The 19,744-nt window shown below is 41.5% G+C and overlaps 1 protein-coding gene across 1 annotated transcript in view; it reads left to right on the plus strand.

The window, feature by feature from the left end:
- Positions 1-19,744, plus strand: part of akap6 (A kinase (PRKA) anchor protein 6) — a 286,320-nt gene that overhangs the window by 145,842 nt on the left and 120,734 nt on the right. Inside the window, exon 14 of the mRNA XM_050062199.1 lies at positions 11,465-11,598. Coding sequence (XP_049918156.1) covers positions 11,465-11,598 — 134 coding nt within the window. The remainder of the gene's footprint in view (positions 1-11,464; positions 11,599-19,744) is intronic.

The raw sequence follows: 19,744 nt of genomic DNA on the forward strand, positions 1-19,744 counted from the left end.
TTGGAGGAAAGGAAAGTTTGATCTTGGGTGTGTGTGTCATTTTTTGAGCTAGGTAAGGTCAGCAAAGGTAGCACCATCATGTGAAACTAGACAACCTAAGGCCTCTATTGGTACCAACTGTATGATGCTAGCTTGTCAGGAACGGGGCTAAACAGCGCTCCAAGGGTCCTTTGAGCCCTCACCTCAAGATATCTTAATTGAAATGGTTCTACATTAAGTCATGGTTGAAGTCAGAGTTTGCAGTGATTTAGACAAAGTCTGTTGCCCTGATATATATTGTTTTGTCAGAGTCTGTGTTTCCCCCAAAACTCTATGACAGAGGTTTTAGAAGAGAGAAGCCTCACACACTCCAGGCTCTACAGCTGGTCTTGATGAGCTCCTCCTCCTCTTCTTCTTCTTCTTCTTCTTCTTTCTTCTTCTTCTTCTTCTTCTTCTTCTTCTTCTCTCTACTTCTTGCCACCGCTGCAGATTCTGTCTCAGTTCTTCTTTGCTTTCTGTAAACAAAAGGGATGAGGGGATGGATGGAGGAGTGGAGGAGGAGGAGGAGGAAGAGGAGGTTAGAAAAGGTCAGGAGGAGGAGAGGAGGTGAGCTGGAGGTTTGTTTAGTTGGTTTTAGCTGCAGATGAAATCCTCAGTAGAAACATCTGGACAACACAACCAGCCTGCGGACAAGACACACACACACACACACACACACACACACACACACACACAGAGAGTGATGCAAATGTAACTCAGATTCATGTGAACATTTTTTCCTTTTTTTGTTTATAACCTGCTCCCTCCGTGTTGCTCACATCTGTTATGGTCTGATTGTTAGGGAGGGTGTGTGTGTGTGTGTGTGCGTGTGCGTGTGCGTGTGCGTGTGCGTGTTTTCTTGTATTGCCGACAATTATTTATTCTGCTCTCAAAGATGAAATCGGAGCATTCATTCAACTGCTTCACACAAATCAAACTGTATTACAGTATCGACACGCACAGCTGTGTGTGTGTGTGTGTGTGTGTGTGCTGGCAGCTGGATGCAGCCGTCTCATATACATTATTGATCCTATATCATTACCCACTGCTCCGCTCTATCAAGACAAAAACACCCTGTTATTGGAATATCTCACCTCCAGTATTGACCTGCGACACACACACACACACACGTACACACACAATGATGTCTCAAGAAATTAACGTCAAATATGGATCCAAAGACAAACCTCGTTGATGGCTCACTGATTAAAACCTCTTTTTTTGCCCCAGATGTGTCAACACGTTTTAATTTTTCAGTTTTAATTTGTTCGTTTTAGTGCGTTTGTCATTTGTCATAATTATTTGTTTTAAAAAAGTGAAATTACTGTCCTGCACATCATTCAGATAACAAATCAGACACAGCTAAGAGACAATATTGTGCTTTACATACTGTAAGCTACATAATTAAAGAACTGCACAAAGTTAATTATTTTTACTTCACGAGCCGACTAGACACAACACCTCAAACATCTTTGAAAATGTATAAAACAGTTGTCAGTGAAATTGTTGCATCTGAGTATCTACATCTATTACACACATTTCCTCAGTTATTTCAACAAAGGTTCACATCTCAGAAGGACCAGATGACAGCGGGCAGTTTGAATACATCTCACAGATGAGCGACAGATAAACAGTCAGTATCAGAAGGATCTGTACTCTGATTCTGTGAAGATGAATCTAGTGTCCAGTCATAAAATCTACAGAGACAGAAGCTGTGACAAACCAGCACCTACTACGGTTTTTAATCATGTAAAGAGTTGGTGTTGCCAGTTTGTTTAAGGGTCGTTATGAAGGAACACTGGCTGCTGTGAGATGTAAACAGTGATAAGGTAGCTCCATCTTCAGGGCAGTGAACAGTGTGTGATGTCGTTTGTTTTAATTAAATGAACTTATAGTATAGTTACCTGGTTCCAGACCTTTGAATCCGCCCACTCCACTAAGTTCGGGCTAACTGATTCTTCTGGAATTGTGAAATGAAACAGCAATTTCTCGGTTAAAATCAGAAACAACAAATCAGCACCACAGGTGGGACGAATGGCACTGTCCAACGTTGTCAGGCCGTGTGTCAGAACCAATAAGAAGTAAGAATAAAAACAGTGAACGCCATAGACAAGACAGACGCAGCTGTCACGCTGTTCTGAATCGACATGACTTCTCAATATCGCCCGACATCATAGTTATTTTCATTGCACTCATTCCTCTCTTAAAGCCCGGTATAACAGGTATGTTGGTTTGGCTACACATCAGTGTGGACTTAAAATTTTCCTATCATTTCATTTAATTTAATTTGTTCTGCTCCATGCGCATACGCAGCAATCAAGGTCACAATCAAAAAAATTGAAATACACATTCCATGACTGAAAAGGAGCAGGGAGGAGATAGCAATCTTATTTTACCTGCCCCTCTCTCAAAACACAAATTATCATAAGAAATAGACACTCTGTCAGTTACAGTTAATAACCAACACTTACAGTGACTTCAGATCAATTGTTCTTTCTCTATCTTTCTTTCTGTATGTAATGTGATGTGTAATGTAATCCTGGGACATGTGGATTCACTACCATCAGAATCACAGTCTATGGAAAAGGGTCTGAAAGCTGCATGTGTGTCCAAAGTGTCGACCAAAGCAAGCAACATTTTGTTGACTGAGCTATAACCTCTCTGTCTTTAACATGGAGCTTCAGTGAGGGTCTTAAAAGTTATTCATCCTCTGGAGATAATAAATCAGACATATTCCTTGTGACTAGAGCATTTAACCAACTGACTGACTCAGGAAACAATAAAACAGGAACTTCACATTTTCTGTAAAACCTGCAGAATTCTTTAAACAAATGTTTTTGGGCGACGCTCACGGCAACAATCAGCACACTCAGCCGCCGGTCCAGAACTCATTCACATGACATTAAGATGTTCCTGCCAGATTAGAGACAATATGAGGAAACACTGCAGGCGCTGCCGGACGCTCAGACGCTCAACAAGGTGTCTCTGTGTCTGACAGGAGGCAAAACTGAGATTATTCATACTGTCTGTAGCAGAGAGCTAATGCTAATACAGCGTTACTCTGTGACATTGATTAGATGATTGGTTTGTGTATTGATTTATCAGCTGATAGTTGTTTTTAATGAATGGTGTTGAAGAGCAGACGGTGTGTTTGAGATCCTGCAGAGTGTCTATATGCTGCTGCTGCTGCTCAGCTCTCAGTCCTAACACCGCTGTTTGATTGGCAGTTATAGCCCCGGGAAAACCCCAGGAGACACACACACACACACACACACACACACACATTTAGACAAACAAACAGATGCACATTCGGACACACGTAGGCCCATTTTCACCACAGCAAATCAACTAGAAAGCTTTCCAACAAACTTAGACTCACACACCCACACACACATATATCTTCGAAACATGAAAACATGCAATGAACACACAAACAAACACACACACACACACACACACACACACACACACACACACACACACCTCAGGGGAGATGTGCTTGTGAGGGTTTCGAGGGATGCTGGGTAAATTGGCCCCGACATGTAAACAAAAAGCCGCAAAATGACTTGATTCAGCACATCGCAGTGCAACACACACACACACACTCACACACACAAGCAGGCTTACAGAAAAAACAGAAACTGGCTGTGTGTGTGTGTGTGTGTGTGTGTGTGTGTGTGTGTGTGTCAGGGGATGGTCTACATATTCATCAAATGAGGCAGATTCTCATTGATTCGTGTGTCTATTAGCAACGTTAAAGACAAGACTGGAAACACTGGACTCAGCTGTTCCATTTGCAATCGCACACACACACACACACACACACACACACACACACACACACAATCCTGTCAGTTATGTAGAAACGATAAACAAAATATTTAATTCTGTTTAAATTTAAATTCATTTTAAGATCTGTGTATGCAGCAGTTTGAATAAAACAGAGTCCAGTGGGGTAAAAACAGCAGTTAGACGATTGTAAATGTTAACAAATCTCCATTTTATTTAGTAGTTGTTTACACACTGATTGTCTGTGTACTTATTTTCACTATGAACTTCTAACCACTGATACGGACTGCCTACAGTACATACAGGAACTCAAAAGCAGCTTCACGAGCAGTTGCTATGCGCCCTGCTCTGATTTTGTGCCAGATTTTTTGGACAAAGTTCAACAAATTTATGAATATTTAAGGGCGCGGCTGCTTGAATGACAGGCTGTCTGCCAATCGTGTCCTCAGTTTCCCAGTCAGATCCACCCCTCATTGTCTCCACAGCTCCACCCTTTCATCCAAATATGGTCACTTGTGGTGAGTCCACAAACTAATGGGTGACCGTAGCTATGTCCATTGTTTTACACAGTCTATGCTATAAACCAAATTAGTTGCCAAATTAAAATTATGACTTCATGGTGGTACTGAAGGAAAAGTCGAAGGATCATTCTGACTGTTCATCCTAAGGGGAACGTGAATATGTGAACCAAATATCATGACAATCCACCCAAAGGTTGTGGAGACTCTTCACTTCAAACTACAAATTTTAGCTTCATGGTGTAGCAACAGGATGATTACAAGAGTCACGAGGGCTCATCCCCTGGTGCACGGTTCATTTTGTGCACCTCTGACTGAATTATTAGACTTTCCTCTCCAATCATACCAGAGCTTTGGTGCAAAAGATAAATAAGTTTGTCAGAAAATATCAGAGGGGATGAGGTTATCAGATTACCACCCAGTGTAATCCACAACCTCCTGAGCGAGACTGAAATGAGAAGTGAGATTGACAGCATTGAACTGAACTGATGGTTCGTTTACAATCTGTGTGATGGTCTGAACTGTGACATTACAGTTCTGTTGGGTGGTCAGTGGAATGTAACTATAAATCATCATCTAATAATAAATAAAGTAGGTCGTAGAAACGATGGCCGAAACTGAGGAAAAATAAGAAATAAGACACAGGTTGTAAAACACACACACACACACACACACACACACACACACACACACACACACACACACGTGTCTAGTTTGAAGAGAAATAATTTCTGACAGAAATCCTTGAAGATCCTTCAGACTGGGAAGCAGCCCAACTCATCACTCTGTGTGTGTGTGTGTGTGTGTGTGTGTGTGTGTGTGTGTGTTTTAAACAGACTCTGTGTTCCAGTCCTGTGTCCTCAAGGCGTCCAGGAGAAATTGCTTCACTGTGTGTAGCTGTATATGTGTGTGTGTGTGTGTGTGTGTTTCATTATGGCTTCAGTCAGCTGTTAGGTATGAAAAAGCCAATTACAACCATAAGATTACGTTCAGTTCAGTCGCTCTCTGCAAACTTAGGCTGAAACCAAACTGAATAAATAAATGACTGAGTCTCTAACTGACAGTTACTGAGTGACATCATGTCCAGAGAACACTGACACATTTCAAACAAAGGTTTTGTCAACAGTTAACATTCATCTACAATGATATTTAAATGTTAAACGAAACACTGAGCTTGAAAAGTTCTCATTTTTCTATCGAGGTCACAGTGAACAATACGTTATCTGAAGTAATGTCTGTCACTGGTGATAGTGCAGTTTTAGCTGAGGTGTTTAAGCTGTCCTGTCAGCTGCTGTCCTCAGACACACTTTGGATTGAAATGTTCAGTTACAAGAAAGAAGCTGGATGTGACATTACATCCACTGTCCTGCATCTTTGCTGTCTGTACATGTAAATATGGTCCTAGATTTCCAATCTGATGCACCTCCTCTACCAGCAGCAGGCCTTCCTTATTGTTGTTTCCATTTTGTCCAATTTCACATAATTTCTCTCCTGTTTACATATCTGGAGGCATTAATCTGGAAATATGAATGACTTCACACGGAGGAAACTTTGGTATTTTCCAACCTGGACCCTATTTTCCCATATTTTTGTGTGGAAGTGACTAATGAGAATAAAATTTTTATGAAATTGGTCCAGTCTTGAGCGAGCGGGCTGCAGCCACAGCAGCAAGGGCTGCAATTGACTTTACTGATTTTACTTGAGTTACAATTTCCTTTAAACTGTCTTTTATTTCCTCTGTTTTATTCACAGAATTGTTTTATCTTGATCTGTTCTCTTATAAAATGTTGATTTTGTGACTTGTGTGTTTTATTTTGCTGCCTTGTGAAGCACTTGGTAACACTGATTTTGAAAACTGCTCTATTAATAAGGATTATTATGCTTATTATTAATATTTAGGTGGCATAGTGGTTAGCATTGTTGCCTCACAGCAAGAGGTTCAAACCCCAGGGCAGGGGAGCCCGTGTCAGCGTGGGTTTCCTCCAGGTGCTCCAGCTTCCTCCCACAGTCCAAAGACATGCAGGTTAACTGGTGACTCTAAATTGTCCGTAGGTGTGAATGTGAGTGTGAATGGTTGTCTGTCTCTATGTGTCAGCCCTGTGATAGTCTGGTGACCTGTCCAGGGTGACCCCTGCCTCTCACCCAGTGTCAGCTGAGATAGGCTTCACCCCCCGTGACCCCCAACAGTATAAAGGGTTACGGAAAATGAAAAAATTATTATTATTCATCATAAAATTGTTGTCAGATTAGTCACTTTGACTGGAGAACATAGGAAAATAGGGTCCTGGTTGAAAAATATCAAAGTTACCCTTTAAAAATCAGGATAATATTGTGTTTTGGAGAAAAAGAACATGCAAAGATTTTCTTATAGGATGGGACATGGGTTAAATCCTGCCATCTGATTGGCTATCCCACATGATCAGTCATCTCTTCACTTAACAGCTGCTCATAAAGGTCACTCGCACCTCACAGTGAGTGGGAGTTAGCTGCTTGATAAATGTGTCTTGTTCACTTTTAACAAAGACCTTTTCTTACTCTTAAATTAAAGGATTGGTCCCAGATTCAGAGTCACAAACTGCATGAAGGAACAAAATTAGCAAAGAACGGAACAATCTAACCAGCTAATGAACAACCTGACTGATTTACTGACTCACTGACCGACTAACCAGCCAGCAAACAGCCTGCAAACGCCACCCGAGAGAAGTAATGAGTGAAAGTGGAGAGACATTTACACAAAGTGAGAAAAATTTTCTCTGAGAGCTTCCAGTTAGTTTCTGTAATAGCGGCTCACACACACAAACAAAACATTCTCACACATCTTCACACACACAGACGCAGACAGCGCCGCTGATTGTGTATTGCCTGTTTGTTTATTAGCTCTCTGATTGAGCGGCTCTGCCTTCCACAGATTGGATGACCTTTCCAGATCCTTCCACGAGTCCACTAAGTAGATCGGACGGCGAACGCGACGCGACGACACTTTATTCAGATTGTTACCGAATGAGGAAAAAGCGGAGCGGTCATATTTGTGTGTGTCGCTGTTTGTACACGCTCACTCTGCCTTCATTGGTTCAATTGAAGCCTCATCTCCATATAGTTTGTATGCAATTACATCTGAGCGGCGCGCTGAGTGCCTCTATATGATTGTGTCTGGATACTGAGTGCGACTAGCTGAGGTGTGTGTGTGTGTGTGTGTGTGTGTGTGTGTGTAGGATAATTTGTGAGAAAGAGCAGCGATTGATGCTCAATGTGTGAATATGTGTGTGCATGTTTGGTTTTTTTGTGTGTGTGGAGCAATTCATGGTCGATTTGTGTGTGTGTCTTCATGGGAACATTTGTGCAGGCTTGATGGGTGTGTGTGTGTGTATGAGAGGTAATTTGTGCCAGAGAAAAGCGATTTGTGCTAAATGTGTGTGTGTGTGTGTGTGTGTGTGTGTGTTGGTGCTTTTATGAGTAATTTCAGTAGCAGGATGAGTGTGTGAGTGTGTGTATACATTTATATGCATATACATGTACATATGGATATTTGAGTGAGCGTGTGTGTGTGTGTTAGTGAAGATGAGAGTGCAGGATAAGCGTGGAGTGTGTTTCTAGTGGCTCGTTGGCCACTCGCGGGGCTTTAAAGGGCACGTCCGTCAAAATGTGGCACAGCTGAATCTCATTCAAAGGCAATGAACAGCTAATCAGACAACAGGACAAGTAGGACAGCCGGCGTCTGACGCATCACATCACAAATAGGCTGCGGTGCTACTTTGATTCTGCTCAATTTAATGAATGATATCTGAAGGGTGGTTTTAATACAAGTATTACGCACTGAAAGCACATTAACTTTATGTTCTCTCCTGTGCTCTGTGATGTTTGCAACCTTTACTGTGGAAAAATACAATAGCATATACTGGATTGAACATTTAATGGAAAACTGAAATAGTTAAAATTGTGCTTTTGTGCAGATTACAAAGACGTAATCTTCAAGTTATTGTCACATGCAGAACATTTACAGAGAAACAGGCTCAGATCTCAGGCTTCCTCCAACAATGCTAATTAAATGTATGCAAAAAACAAAAAATACGCAGCTCAGATGGCCAGCATATGACCCAGATTTTATACCAGCACTGCAAGATCATAGATACAGACAATAGATCTATCTTGGTATCACCTCTATATGCGCTATCGTTAAAAACTGGGAACTTAATAGCTTTGATAATCTATGTCAGACATATGGGTTAGGTGGGCGAGACTTCTACAGGTACTTACAGCTTCGTGATTATTTCTGGAAAAAGGTGAAGGGTCCTAACCCAATAGAGCCACCAGTGGTTATTCAGATATTTATTAATGCATATAACTCAGAAAGTAATAAACATCTCATAAGCAAATTATACCTTGGTATCACATCATTGAAGAAGGACAGCACAGACTACATAAAGCAGCGGTGGGAAAGGGAGCTGGACATTGAAATATCTGCGGACATGTGGCTGAATGTCTGGAAAACACAGTCATCCTCCACCACTTCCCTGACTTGGAGAGACTTCTGTTGGAAGAACTTGATTCGGTTCTTTATTACTCCCAAACAGAAGGCTAAACAAACTGGTAATCAGCCAACTTGCTGGAGGGAATGTGGAGAAACGATGGCGTATCATGCCCATGTTTTTTGGACCTGTCCATCTATTCAGACCTTCTGGAAGGACGTAGGAACAATAATTTCAAATATACTGGGTTTTAGTATCAGCTCAACCTTTACATCTCTTTATTTTGGTCATATTCCTGATGGACTGTGCAAAGATGACATTTATCTATTGAAGATCTTGCTGGCAGCAAGTTAAAAGGCCATTACAAAATGTTGGCTCCAAAAAAACAGTCCTACTGCAGGCCTTTTTGTTAGTATTGTTAAACACCTACATCTCCTAGAACGGATGACCCACTCCATATGACTCCAAAAAGAACTGGGAAAAAAACGGTGGGAAAAATGGTGTATTTATTTAGACCGATGAGACCGATACTTAATAACGACTGTTCTCTGTGTGACATTACATTGTAAAGATGCTAATATTTACATTGAGTCGCTATTCATCCCATGACGTCATATGTTCGTTCTGTATTGTGTTTTGTTTATTTCTGACATTGTAAAAAATACTCATAAATAACAAGTTAAAAAAAACAAACAAAAAAACCCCCGCAAGTATAAAATGAGAATTTGACACATAAAATAGTGCAGAAGTTAAAATATGGGGATTAAATATATGAAAATGAAATATTTGGGGTAGGAGGGTGATGTGAAAACATGCTGGCTCTGTTTATGCTTTAAATACTGTTTATTTAAATGGAGTCTGGTGGGTTAGGAGAGCGATTTTGAGGCAGTTTCTGGTTAACCCTTTAAAACCTGAAGCGACATCACTTATTCGTGCTGTGTTCAGACGCCCTTCACAAATAATTAAATGTTTGAATCCTGAGCAAATTGATTTGATTTCTGTCGAAAACATTGGGCGAAAGGCAACGAGCAACTTGGTAAGAAAAGGTCCTCAAACTGTAAAAAGTGAGCAGATTTGTAAAAAAAAAAAAAAAAAAATTAAAACTATGGAGAAAAATGTGCACTAAACTTTATTTATAATTATTATAAATATATATTTAGTCATGGAACAAATTTCTTATTTTTAAGCACTTTTTTTTATGTTATTTCCTTTTTGTCTTTTGATTTTTTTTCTGTCTTTTTTTTTCTTGCTAATTTTTAAGTATTTTTTTTATTTCTTGCTATTTTTGTGCCATTTTTTCTTCAGTTGCTTGTTGCCCTCTACCCATGTTTTTGAAAGAAACCAATCTTACTTTTTAACAAAAAAGGTCTGTCTCTGTAGGGTCCTGTCCATAATGTTGTCAGACTCATAACAATAATCTGAGCCCGTAGAGTTGTTGCAAATTAATAAACTGAATCAGACGAAGGCTCCTGATAACACCCCCTACAGGCTGCAACCAACCTTTAAATGTAAAGTAAATTAGCCTTTAAATGGGAGGTTTTACATGTGTAGTGTTTAAGAAGAGCTCATAGGTCCTTAAAGGGCGTTTTAGGATCCAGTATTGAGGGAGAGGGCTGCAGACAGCAGTGGCGAAACAAGCTGCGATATAACCACACCATCAGTGTACGTCCAATAGAAGTGTTTGTTTTTGTCACTGACAGGCTCAGATTGTTATTGTAAGTGTCTGCCAACATGAAAAGATCCCTACAGAGATAGAGCTTTGTGTTAAAGAGTAAGATCCTTTAGTTTAACCAGGAACAGCCCTGAAATCACCATCACCAAACCCACCAGACTTCGGAGGGAGCTCGCAGTAGAGCTGCTGCTTCTTTGCGTCGTAAGGGGCCAGTTTAGGTGGTTTGAGCACCTGATCAGGATCCTCCTGGGCGCCTCCTGTTAGAGGTGTTCTGGGCATGTCCAACTGGTAGGAGGCCCCGGGGCAGACCCAGAACACGCTGGAGGGATTATGTAAGGGATTATATATCTCATGTGGCCTAGGAGCACCTCGGGATCCCCCAGGAGGAGCTGGATAGTGTTGCTGGGGAGAGGGACATCTGGAGGGCTTTGCTCAGCCTGCTGCCTCTGCAACCTGGCCCTGAATAAGCGGATGAAAATGGATGGATGGAGAAACAGCCTCAAAGTCGTCATCGCCAGTTCCACCAGACTATATTTGAATAAACACTAATTTTATTATTGTAAAACACACTTCATTGAAAGTCAACAGAAACAAATTAAAACTCACAGAAACCATCCTGGTTCATCTTTCCACTGTTCCAACAATCACCAGCTCTGGTGTGGTTTAAATTAACCCTTAATTCACCCAGTTAGATGTGACAACATGCTGCCTCTGTACACACTAACATGACGAGTCTGGTGGGTTTGGTGACGGTGATTTCTTTCTGGTTAAACAAAAAGGATCTTAGGAGGAAAAAGTTTTGGCCGGAGAGCGGCTTCCACAAATAACTGATATTTTTCTTTCATTGTTTACTGTCCCTCGCCACCACAGCCTGTGTGTTGGTGGGGCAGATACATCACTTACAGTCAGGAGGATTCCAGATTTATCTTTTTCCAGGTCATGAATATCCACAGTGTGTCGTGTGATTGATGCCCGAATGTCCTCTGCTCTGTGTCCTCCAGGCTGAGCTGATCCCCAGTCAGTGTGAAGCCCAGCGAGCCGCCCTGGCAGAGCAGATGGCAATCAAACTGAGAAGCCTGCACTACCCATCATCGGCCAGCAGGAGGCACTACAGTCAGCTGGCGAGGAACAACAGGTAAACACACAACAGAGAGGACAGAATAACTTAACTTCTACAGTAGATGCCAGAGACGATGTAGTGTGAGAACAAGTGGCATTCAAAGATGGCGTTCAGTTGCTCACATGCATACACCAACAATGTTTAGGTTTCTTTGGGCTTCGAGGTTTCTGACCTTTGTTCCTTTAAAGGTTCAGTGTGTAAGAATTATGGAGATTTAGTGGCGTCTAGCGTTGAAGGTTGCAGATTGTAACCAGCTAAAACTTCTGGTTAGAATTGCTTCAGTGTTCATTGTTCAGGAGCTGAGTTATCCACAGAGGTCTCTTTGTCTCCAAAACAAACAGACCAGCTGATTTACACCAGTGAGAACACTGAATAAAAGAGTTACACGTTATAAATCTGTGTTTTTCTGACACTGCTCATGACAGATGGGCTTCCAACTTCGGTGGCCCTCTTGAAAACAGTATTGGTCATATCTAGCGTCAGTGTTTGGTTTGTCCGCTCTGGGCTACTGTAGAAACATGGCGGTGCAACATGGTGACAACGATTTGTATTGTCAGGTGATTATACACTAAAGAAACACATTTACTATATTATATTCCATATCAGCCATTATAACCCCATTAAACCCTACACACTGGACCTTTAAGTTCCTGTTGGCTCTGTGAACACATGAATATGATAAAATAATTTAATGATACAGCTCATCTACACACATTTTATTGCGCTGAATGGCTAAAATTCTGATAATACAAAGGATTGATTTAAGGTTTTTGTTTTTTAAGAAAAACGTGTTCATCATTTTACAACCTGATTGAGTATGGAAGCAAAATGTCGTCTGGGACACTGTGTGTCACATGATCCTACAACACCATATGTGGCCTCTGCGCCAAAATAATTTCACAGCCCAGCGCTGTTTCAGTGACCCACTGAGGTACTGCAGAAATGTGTGAAGAGAGTTTCTCACACACCAAACTCATAAAAAAAGACATCTGTCGACAGGCCACCTTCATCTGCAAGAAAAGTCAGTTAGGATTTTTCTAAATAAAAATGAATTTATAAAATCACACCCTAAAAAACAGTATCTGTTCATGTGATCATCTCAGCTCAACTTTATTTATACGGCACCTTTCATACAAACATGCAGCCCAGAGTGCCTCACATGGCAATATTGGAATGACACAGACACAGTTAACAGGACAACACAAACAACTGGACATAACGTTTGGCAATACTAGAAAATGTATTTTTTTAAATTTATTTATTTTTATTTGTTTAACAGGGACAGTGCACAGACACTTCGCTGCACCAGAGTTAGCTGTAAGCTAATTTTCATCTGTAGTCCCAGGGCAGGAAACAGAGAATCATTTCTCTGCTAAAAGACACTAAAATAGATTAATAAATTCTTACAAAATAACAAGTCATAACAACAATAACAACAGCAACAATACAATTGCAACATTAGGATATAACAAGATTTCATAATATCAGATCAAGTGTTTGATTTCATGCGTGGTGGGGCCATGAGTGGTTGATTTTAGCCATGATTTCAGCTTAAATTTAAAACCAACAAAGCTGCTGCACTGTCAACAAAATGTCAAAAAAAAAGCTGATTAAAAGTCCACAGAATTAAAAGGAAGTAAATAAATAAAACAGAATAAAAATAGAAAGACAGGATTTACTTTCAAAACTGTAATTTTAAAAGTAAGAAGTGTAAAAAATGGGACAGTGGGTTCAGTGCAGTGGGCAGCCAGCAAACCAGTAAGCAAACTGGGAAGAGATGACCTAAACTGATCGAGCTACATGTACACACGTGAACAGGCACCGTGTTATAACATGTTCAGGGCAGCAGTGGCCTCAAGGTTGGACAGAGTGAGTGGACGGTTGTTGGTTTGATCTCCTGACCAGCACAATAACCATCACCACCACTGAGGAGGCTGTAACCCCAGCTGCTGCTTACTGGCTGCAGTCTGGTTCAGACTGGTTGTACTGGGCAGCTTCCTGGTGTGAATATGTAGACATGTACAAGTGTAAACAAAATCTAGTCATTATAATGCATCCACGTCAGGTGACCTCGATCACACGTGTGTTCTCTGTGTGCAGAACAATCAAACAGCATCAATGAATAATAGAGACGAATATAATATAATAGAAGAGACAAAAACTACCAGATGATTATTCTCTGCTGCCATGAGAAGGACGCACAAGAATAAAACCAGACCGAGACACAACAACACAGGAACATGTGACACACACACACACACACACACACACACACACACACACACAGTTGAATGTAATCATGCACACACAGAGTATGAGTGTTAACAGCAGTAATCTGGTGTGGCCAGGCTCGGCTCGGCGAGCGCCGTCTTTGGTCACGCTGCCTGTCGGCGTTTCATCCTCGGCTTTGAGGAGCCTCCCTCCGCGGTTATCACTCACACGCAGAGCACATACACACCAACACACACAAACACACACCAACACACACAATAAAAACATACACAAAGTCGTGTGTATGCAAATGAAAAATGAAGCTTAAACTGCTCACTGTAGTAGGAGTCTGTAGTATGTTGTGTTCTCCAGACTTTGTTGTGTCGTCACAATCACGCACATGAAGGATGTGGTGTATCACACACATGCGCACACACACACACACACACACACACACACACACAGAGATCCACTGTTTTTATTGAGCATAAATTGCAAACATTCTGGCAACACTGTAGTGTCTTCTGTGATTTAAATAAAATAAATCTAAGTGGTTTACATACACAAAACACACACACACACACACATTTTGTTTGTGTTTTCCAGTCCTCGGTGGCTGCAGTGTAATGTTTCAGTAATTTACTCTGGATGTATTGGACAGTAATTGGTTATTCATATATTAGCTGCTGCGCTTCAGATTTACGTCTGTGTGTGTGTGTGTGTGTGTGTGTGTGTGTGTGTGCGCGCGCAGTGCAGTGGTGTGTGGGATGAGTTTGGTATTAATTGGATGTTACATGTTTTTCTTTAGCTGCTGTGAGTTCAGCTCAGTTGAGATTTCTGGTTTTGGTTCAGTTGTAAAGAAAATGAAGGTTAGACTGAATTATTTACTGATCTCACACAAAATATCTCAATTCTGAATTAATGCCAAAAGAAATTTAATTGGGGGAGAAAAACATCGTTTTTTTAATTCATATTTTTCTGGTTTTAAAAAAGCATCTAAAGGCCCAGTGTATGGCCTGTGACGCCGAGTGTTTAATAATGTTTCATTCATTTGATTTGATGATATTTTGTAAACCTTTTTTTATCCATCAGTTTGGTTTCAGTGTCTCTGTGATGTTGCTATGGATCCCACTGCTTTTCTGGGCAAGCCCCGCCCATCTGTGCTGTGATTGGTCAGCACTCGCTGAAACCATGACCTCTTTGACCCTAACCACCTCCCAACCTCTAGTTTGGTTTCAGTGTCTCTGCAGGATGAATCTGTTAGTATGAATGCATGAATAGCAGGAGGTGCTATGCTGCCGATCACTGATAAGTTGTCTCTTTAGTTTCTCTGCAGGATGAATTCATTAGTATGAATGAGTGAATGAGTGGCAGCAGGTGGAGCTGTGCTGCTGCTCATTGATCTCTCCAGGATGAATCCATTAGTGTGAATGAGTGGCAGCAGGTGGAGCTGTGCTGCTGCTCATTGATCTCTGCAGGATGAATCCATTAGTGTGAATGAGTGAATGAGTGGCAGCAGGTGGAGCTGTGTTGCTGCTCACTGATCTCTGCAGGATGAATCCATTAGTGTGAATGAGTGAATGAGTGGCAGCAGGTGGAGCTGTGCTGCTGCTCACTGATCTCTGCAGGATGAATCCATTAGACAGACGAGTGTCAGTGAATCACCTCATAAATCCAACAGAGTCTCTGACTGAAAGGTGACGGCTGCCAATATGACTCATTCAACCTTTCACTCTATCACTTCATCCCCCACTCTGCCCCCCCCCCCCCCCCTTCACCCCATCTCTCCTTTCTTCACTCCTCATCCTCATAATCCTCACCATCCTTCCTCATTTCTTTCCTTTCTCTCAACTCCTGTCTCTGTAACTCCATCTCTTGTCCCACACCCTCCCTCACTTTATTTCCTCTATTTTCGTCCTTCTCTGTCTTCTCTCACCTCCTTCCCTTCTTCCCTTCTGTCTTCCTTACCTCACCCCTTCCCTTCTCTCCATCTTCTTCCCTTCCCAGCTCCCTCTTCCACTCCTCCCTCCCTCCTTCCTTTCCTCCTCCTCTCCCCCCTGCTCGTCTTCCTGCTGTATGGTGGATGATGAATTAGAGACAGTAGTTACAGCTGCTATCGCCGTCGCAGCAGCAGGCAGAGACAGAAAAGTAAGTATGAAGAAGTGATGAAAGGAGAGAGAGAAGTAGAAAGTGGAGGATGATGGTGAATCCATCCATTTAGAGCCTGACTGAAGAGTCACAGCGTGTGTTTCAACCAACAGTTTACACTTAGCACCAAGACATCGATTCTAAAAGCAGCTCGTTCTAAGAAATATATTTGGTTTGAAGTAGAAAGTAATAATGATGATAGCACTTTTCTAATCAAAAATACAAAGTGCCTCAGTCAGAAAAACCCTCATAAAAGAGTGAACAATTACATCTGCATTTAAAAAGGCAATATGACACAAGTAAAGTAAGTAAAGTTCAACTTAAGTGAACTTTGACCTGCAAGTTCGCACCGCTGACCAGTATCAAGCTGACCTGACAGTGCCTCACAGCCACATCGGAGGAGGCTGTCACAGCTTATTAGTTGTGTTGCACGACATTTTAATTTAACCTCCTCTGTCAGAGTATAAACTTCTCCGTTAAAGAGCAACAGCTGCAGACAGTTAAGAGACAGGAGATGTTACAAACAGTGTAATCTTTGCGCTGCGCAGGCACGGTACGAAGCAACAGGCTAGTTTTGAAGATGAAAATGTTTACCTTATATTCCCATTACTTTGATTTTGTCTGGGGGAAAGATGACAAGAACACTGTTGCTGCAGGTGGTTGTACTGTAAATGTTGCTCTATGAGGCATTTTTCAAGCAGATCTTTGGGAAAATACCGCTCACAGGCGACTGAAAACCCCTAAGTAAAAAAAAAAAAAAAACAGCCTCATTTGCACATTATCTAGCCTCAGCTACGTTAAACTGTGATTACCTTGACATTCACACAGAGACATTAGTCTGAATTTTGGTGAGATTACCAGTTTTATCAGGTGAGCCTCCCAGTATAGCTAGTTTTTGGCCTGCTCCCCACTGGTCAGATACCACCTGAACTGCTCGACCTCCGTGGACATGCTTTCATGACATTTTAAGCCATTAAGACTTTATTTTCACTTTTTAAAAATGTTTGCAAAACTTGTGTAGATATAAACATGCTTTTTCCAACATCTAAATTTGCACACTTTCACACAATGCCTGCTACATGTTGTTATATCCAGTGTTGACTGGAATTATGACGAGTTAGAAATGAATAATAGATTCCTGTAATTCGAATTTCCTCAAGTGACTGAATGTCAGAACGGCTCTCCGTAACACTCCCACGCGCTCCGTCAGTGCCGCGTGACAGAAAGCAAACCTGACACTTCAAACGCTCTGTAACTGTCCCGGTGTTGAACGCAGCCCCGCAGTGCCGCCACGTCGCTCCTTCCTCTCCGATTTGTCTGTTTTCTCGTCTTCCACCCCCCGAGAGATCCTGTTTTACAAAGCGTTTAGTTAACATTAGTGTGAGAACAAGACGGAAACGGGGGAGAGGAGGGGGGGAGTGGGAAAACGACAAACGACAAGAGAAAACAATCTGTGCGAGTGTTGTATCTGCTTCATCTGTCTGAGTCAGTAAAGGGCCGCTCTGCTCGCCGCATAATGAGGAACGCCGCCTCAGGGGAAGGAAGCAGCGCTCGCTTCCTTTGCTTTCTTCTTCTCTGTTTAGTTTTTATTTTAGTGAATCACTCGCAGTGGAGGACAAGGGGATGTGAGGAGGGAAGAGATGGGGAAAAGTAGTAAGAGGAGGAAAAAGATGGAGGAGAGGATGAGGGTGAGGTGGGAGGAAGATTTGTTTTATTTCAGTGTAGCTGATGAGGAGAAGATGGTGGAGAGATAGAAAGGACGATGAGGGACGTTAAGAGACAGACGTAGGAAAAATTCCTTAAGTTGCAAAGTTAAGATACTTTTAGAAATTGAAGACAGAAAGTAGGGACAGTTTTTAAAAATAACGACATGCTTGCAATGTGAGGACATTTTAGAAAGTGAAGACATGTTAGAAAGGAAAGACATTTTTGGAAGCCACTGAGATTTGTGAAGGGTTTCGAAGGGATGACATTTTTTGTGGGTGAGGACATTTTTGAAAAGTGGGGACATTTTTGGAAAAAGTTTGAATGTTTTTGAAAAGCGGGAGCAGTTTGGAAATATTGGAACATTTTTGAAAGTGTGGAAGGTATAGAAAAATTTGTAACATCTATGGAAAGTTGGGTCATTTTTGAAATATAGGTACAATTTACAAAAGTTGAAATGTTTTCGGAAAGTGGGGACAGTTTAGAAAAGTTGGGACAGTTTAGAAAAGTTGGAAAGTTTTTAGGAAGTGGGGACTCTTTTGGAACATAGGGACAGTTTAGAAACTTAGTACAATTTTGTGAAGTCAGAACATTCCTTTTAAGTGGGGACGGTTTGGAAAAGTTTGAACATTTATGGAAAATGGGGACATTTTCTTAGGTGAAGATTTTTTTAAGTGTGGACATTTTGTAAGAGTAGGATGTTTAAGGAAAATGAAGGAAGTTTGGAGAGTCTGGACATTTCAGGACAATTAAACAATTTGGGAAGTGAAGGAAATTTTGTAAAGTGAGGACAAATGCAATAATATGTATTTTTTGATCATCCATTTTCCAAATGCTTTTTCAGGGATTAGCATTAGTTTTGAGGTTAAGGTTTGATCTAGGGCATTATGGGTAATATATTAACAGTTGAAGCAGCTCAGTAAATTCATGCACTTTTAATGTGAGTGTGAAATTTTGCAGCTTTCAGGTGAATCAAACTAAAACAGGAAGAAAATGAAGTGTTTATTTTCTTGTTTCTATAATTTCATTCATAGTTTACTCTCTCTGCCCTGACGGCAGGTCAAGCTGTGTGTGTGTGTGTGTGTGTGTGTGTGTGTGTGTGTGTGTGTGTGTGTGTGTGTGTGTACTTGTTTAGTTTTTAATGTGTGTGTTGCATTCTGGGTAACTGTGTGTATACATGTTATTATCAGTGGCTGCGTGTTTGGATTGTTTTGTGTATTTCACTCATTGTTCTCATGTGTGTGTTTTAGAGTGTGTGTGTCTTCATGTGCGGTCCTCTCGACTAGCGTGTGTGCAGAGTGTGTATTTGTGTTGTCGTGGAAACGCCGTGGGCCTGACAGAGCTGTCAAACTGTCGTCGTCAGCGACCAGAGAATTCCAAACAATTTCACTGCTAATGTTGAGAAACGTGTTGGCGATCCCCGCCGAGACCGAAAACCAGCGAATATATAAATAATAAACACACACACACACAAACACACACACACACACACACACACTCTCTCTCTCTCTCTCTCTCTCTCTCTCTCTCCCTCTCTCTCTCCCTCTCTCTCTCTCTCTTACACACCTTAACAAAACGGCTGACAGTAATGTGTGTGTTTGAGCAATCGGCTCCTGTTCCAGCAGCATAAATATTTGATGTGATCCTGTGTCGAGGAGGAGGAGGAGGTGAGAGGACAAGAGAGGAGGGGGGTGAGAGTGGGAGGAGTGAGGCAGGAGGGGGAGGCTGGAGGAGGGATGCTGAGGGAGGAGGGTGAGGGCAACATAATGTGGGAAAGATGAAGAGGAGGAGGAAGATTTAGAGGAGGTGAACAAAGAATGTGGACAATATGAGAGACTGTGGGAGGGAGAGCAGTGACAATATGCAGCAGGAAACTGAGAAGGAGGTGAAATGAAAGGTGTTGGCAAAATTTGGAAAAGGGAGGAGGAAGAAAGATGTGGGATAGAGGAGCAGGTAGAGGAAAAAGGAGGGGGAAGGACGTGGGAAAAAAATATGAAGTAAAAGTAAAATACAAAGAATCCGAATCATAGTGTTTGTTTACAATAACTTCCGAGTAGAAAATCCTTGCGTCACGTACATTAAAATCAAACGGCGCTAA

The sequence above is a fragment of the Epinephelus moara genome, chromosome 14 (genome assembly GCF_006386435.1).
Source record: "Epinephelus moara isolate mb chromosome 14, YSFRI_EMoa_1.0, whole genome shotgun sequence".
Lineage (NCBI taxonomy): Eukaryota > Metazoa > Chordata > Actinopteri > Perciformes > Serranidae > Epinephelus > Epinephelus moara.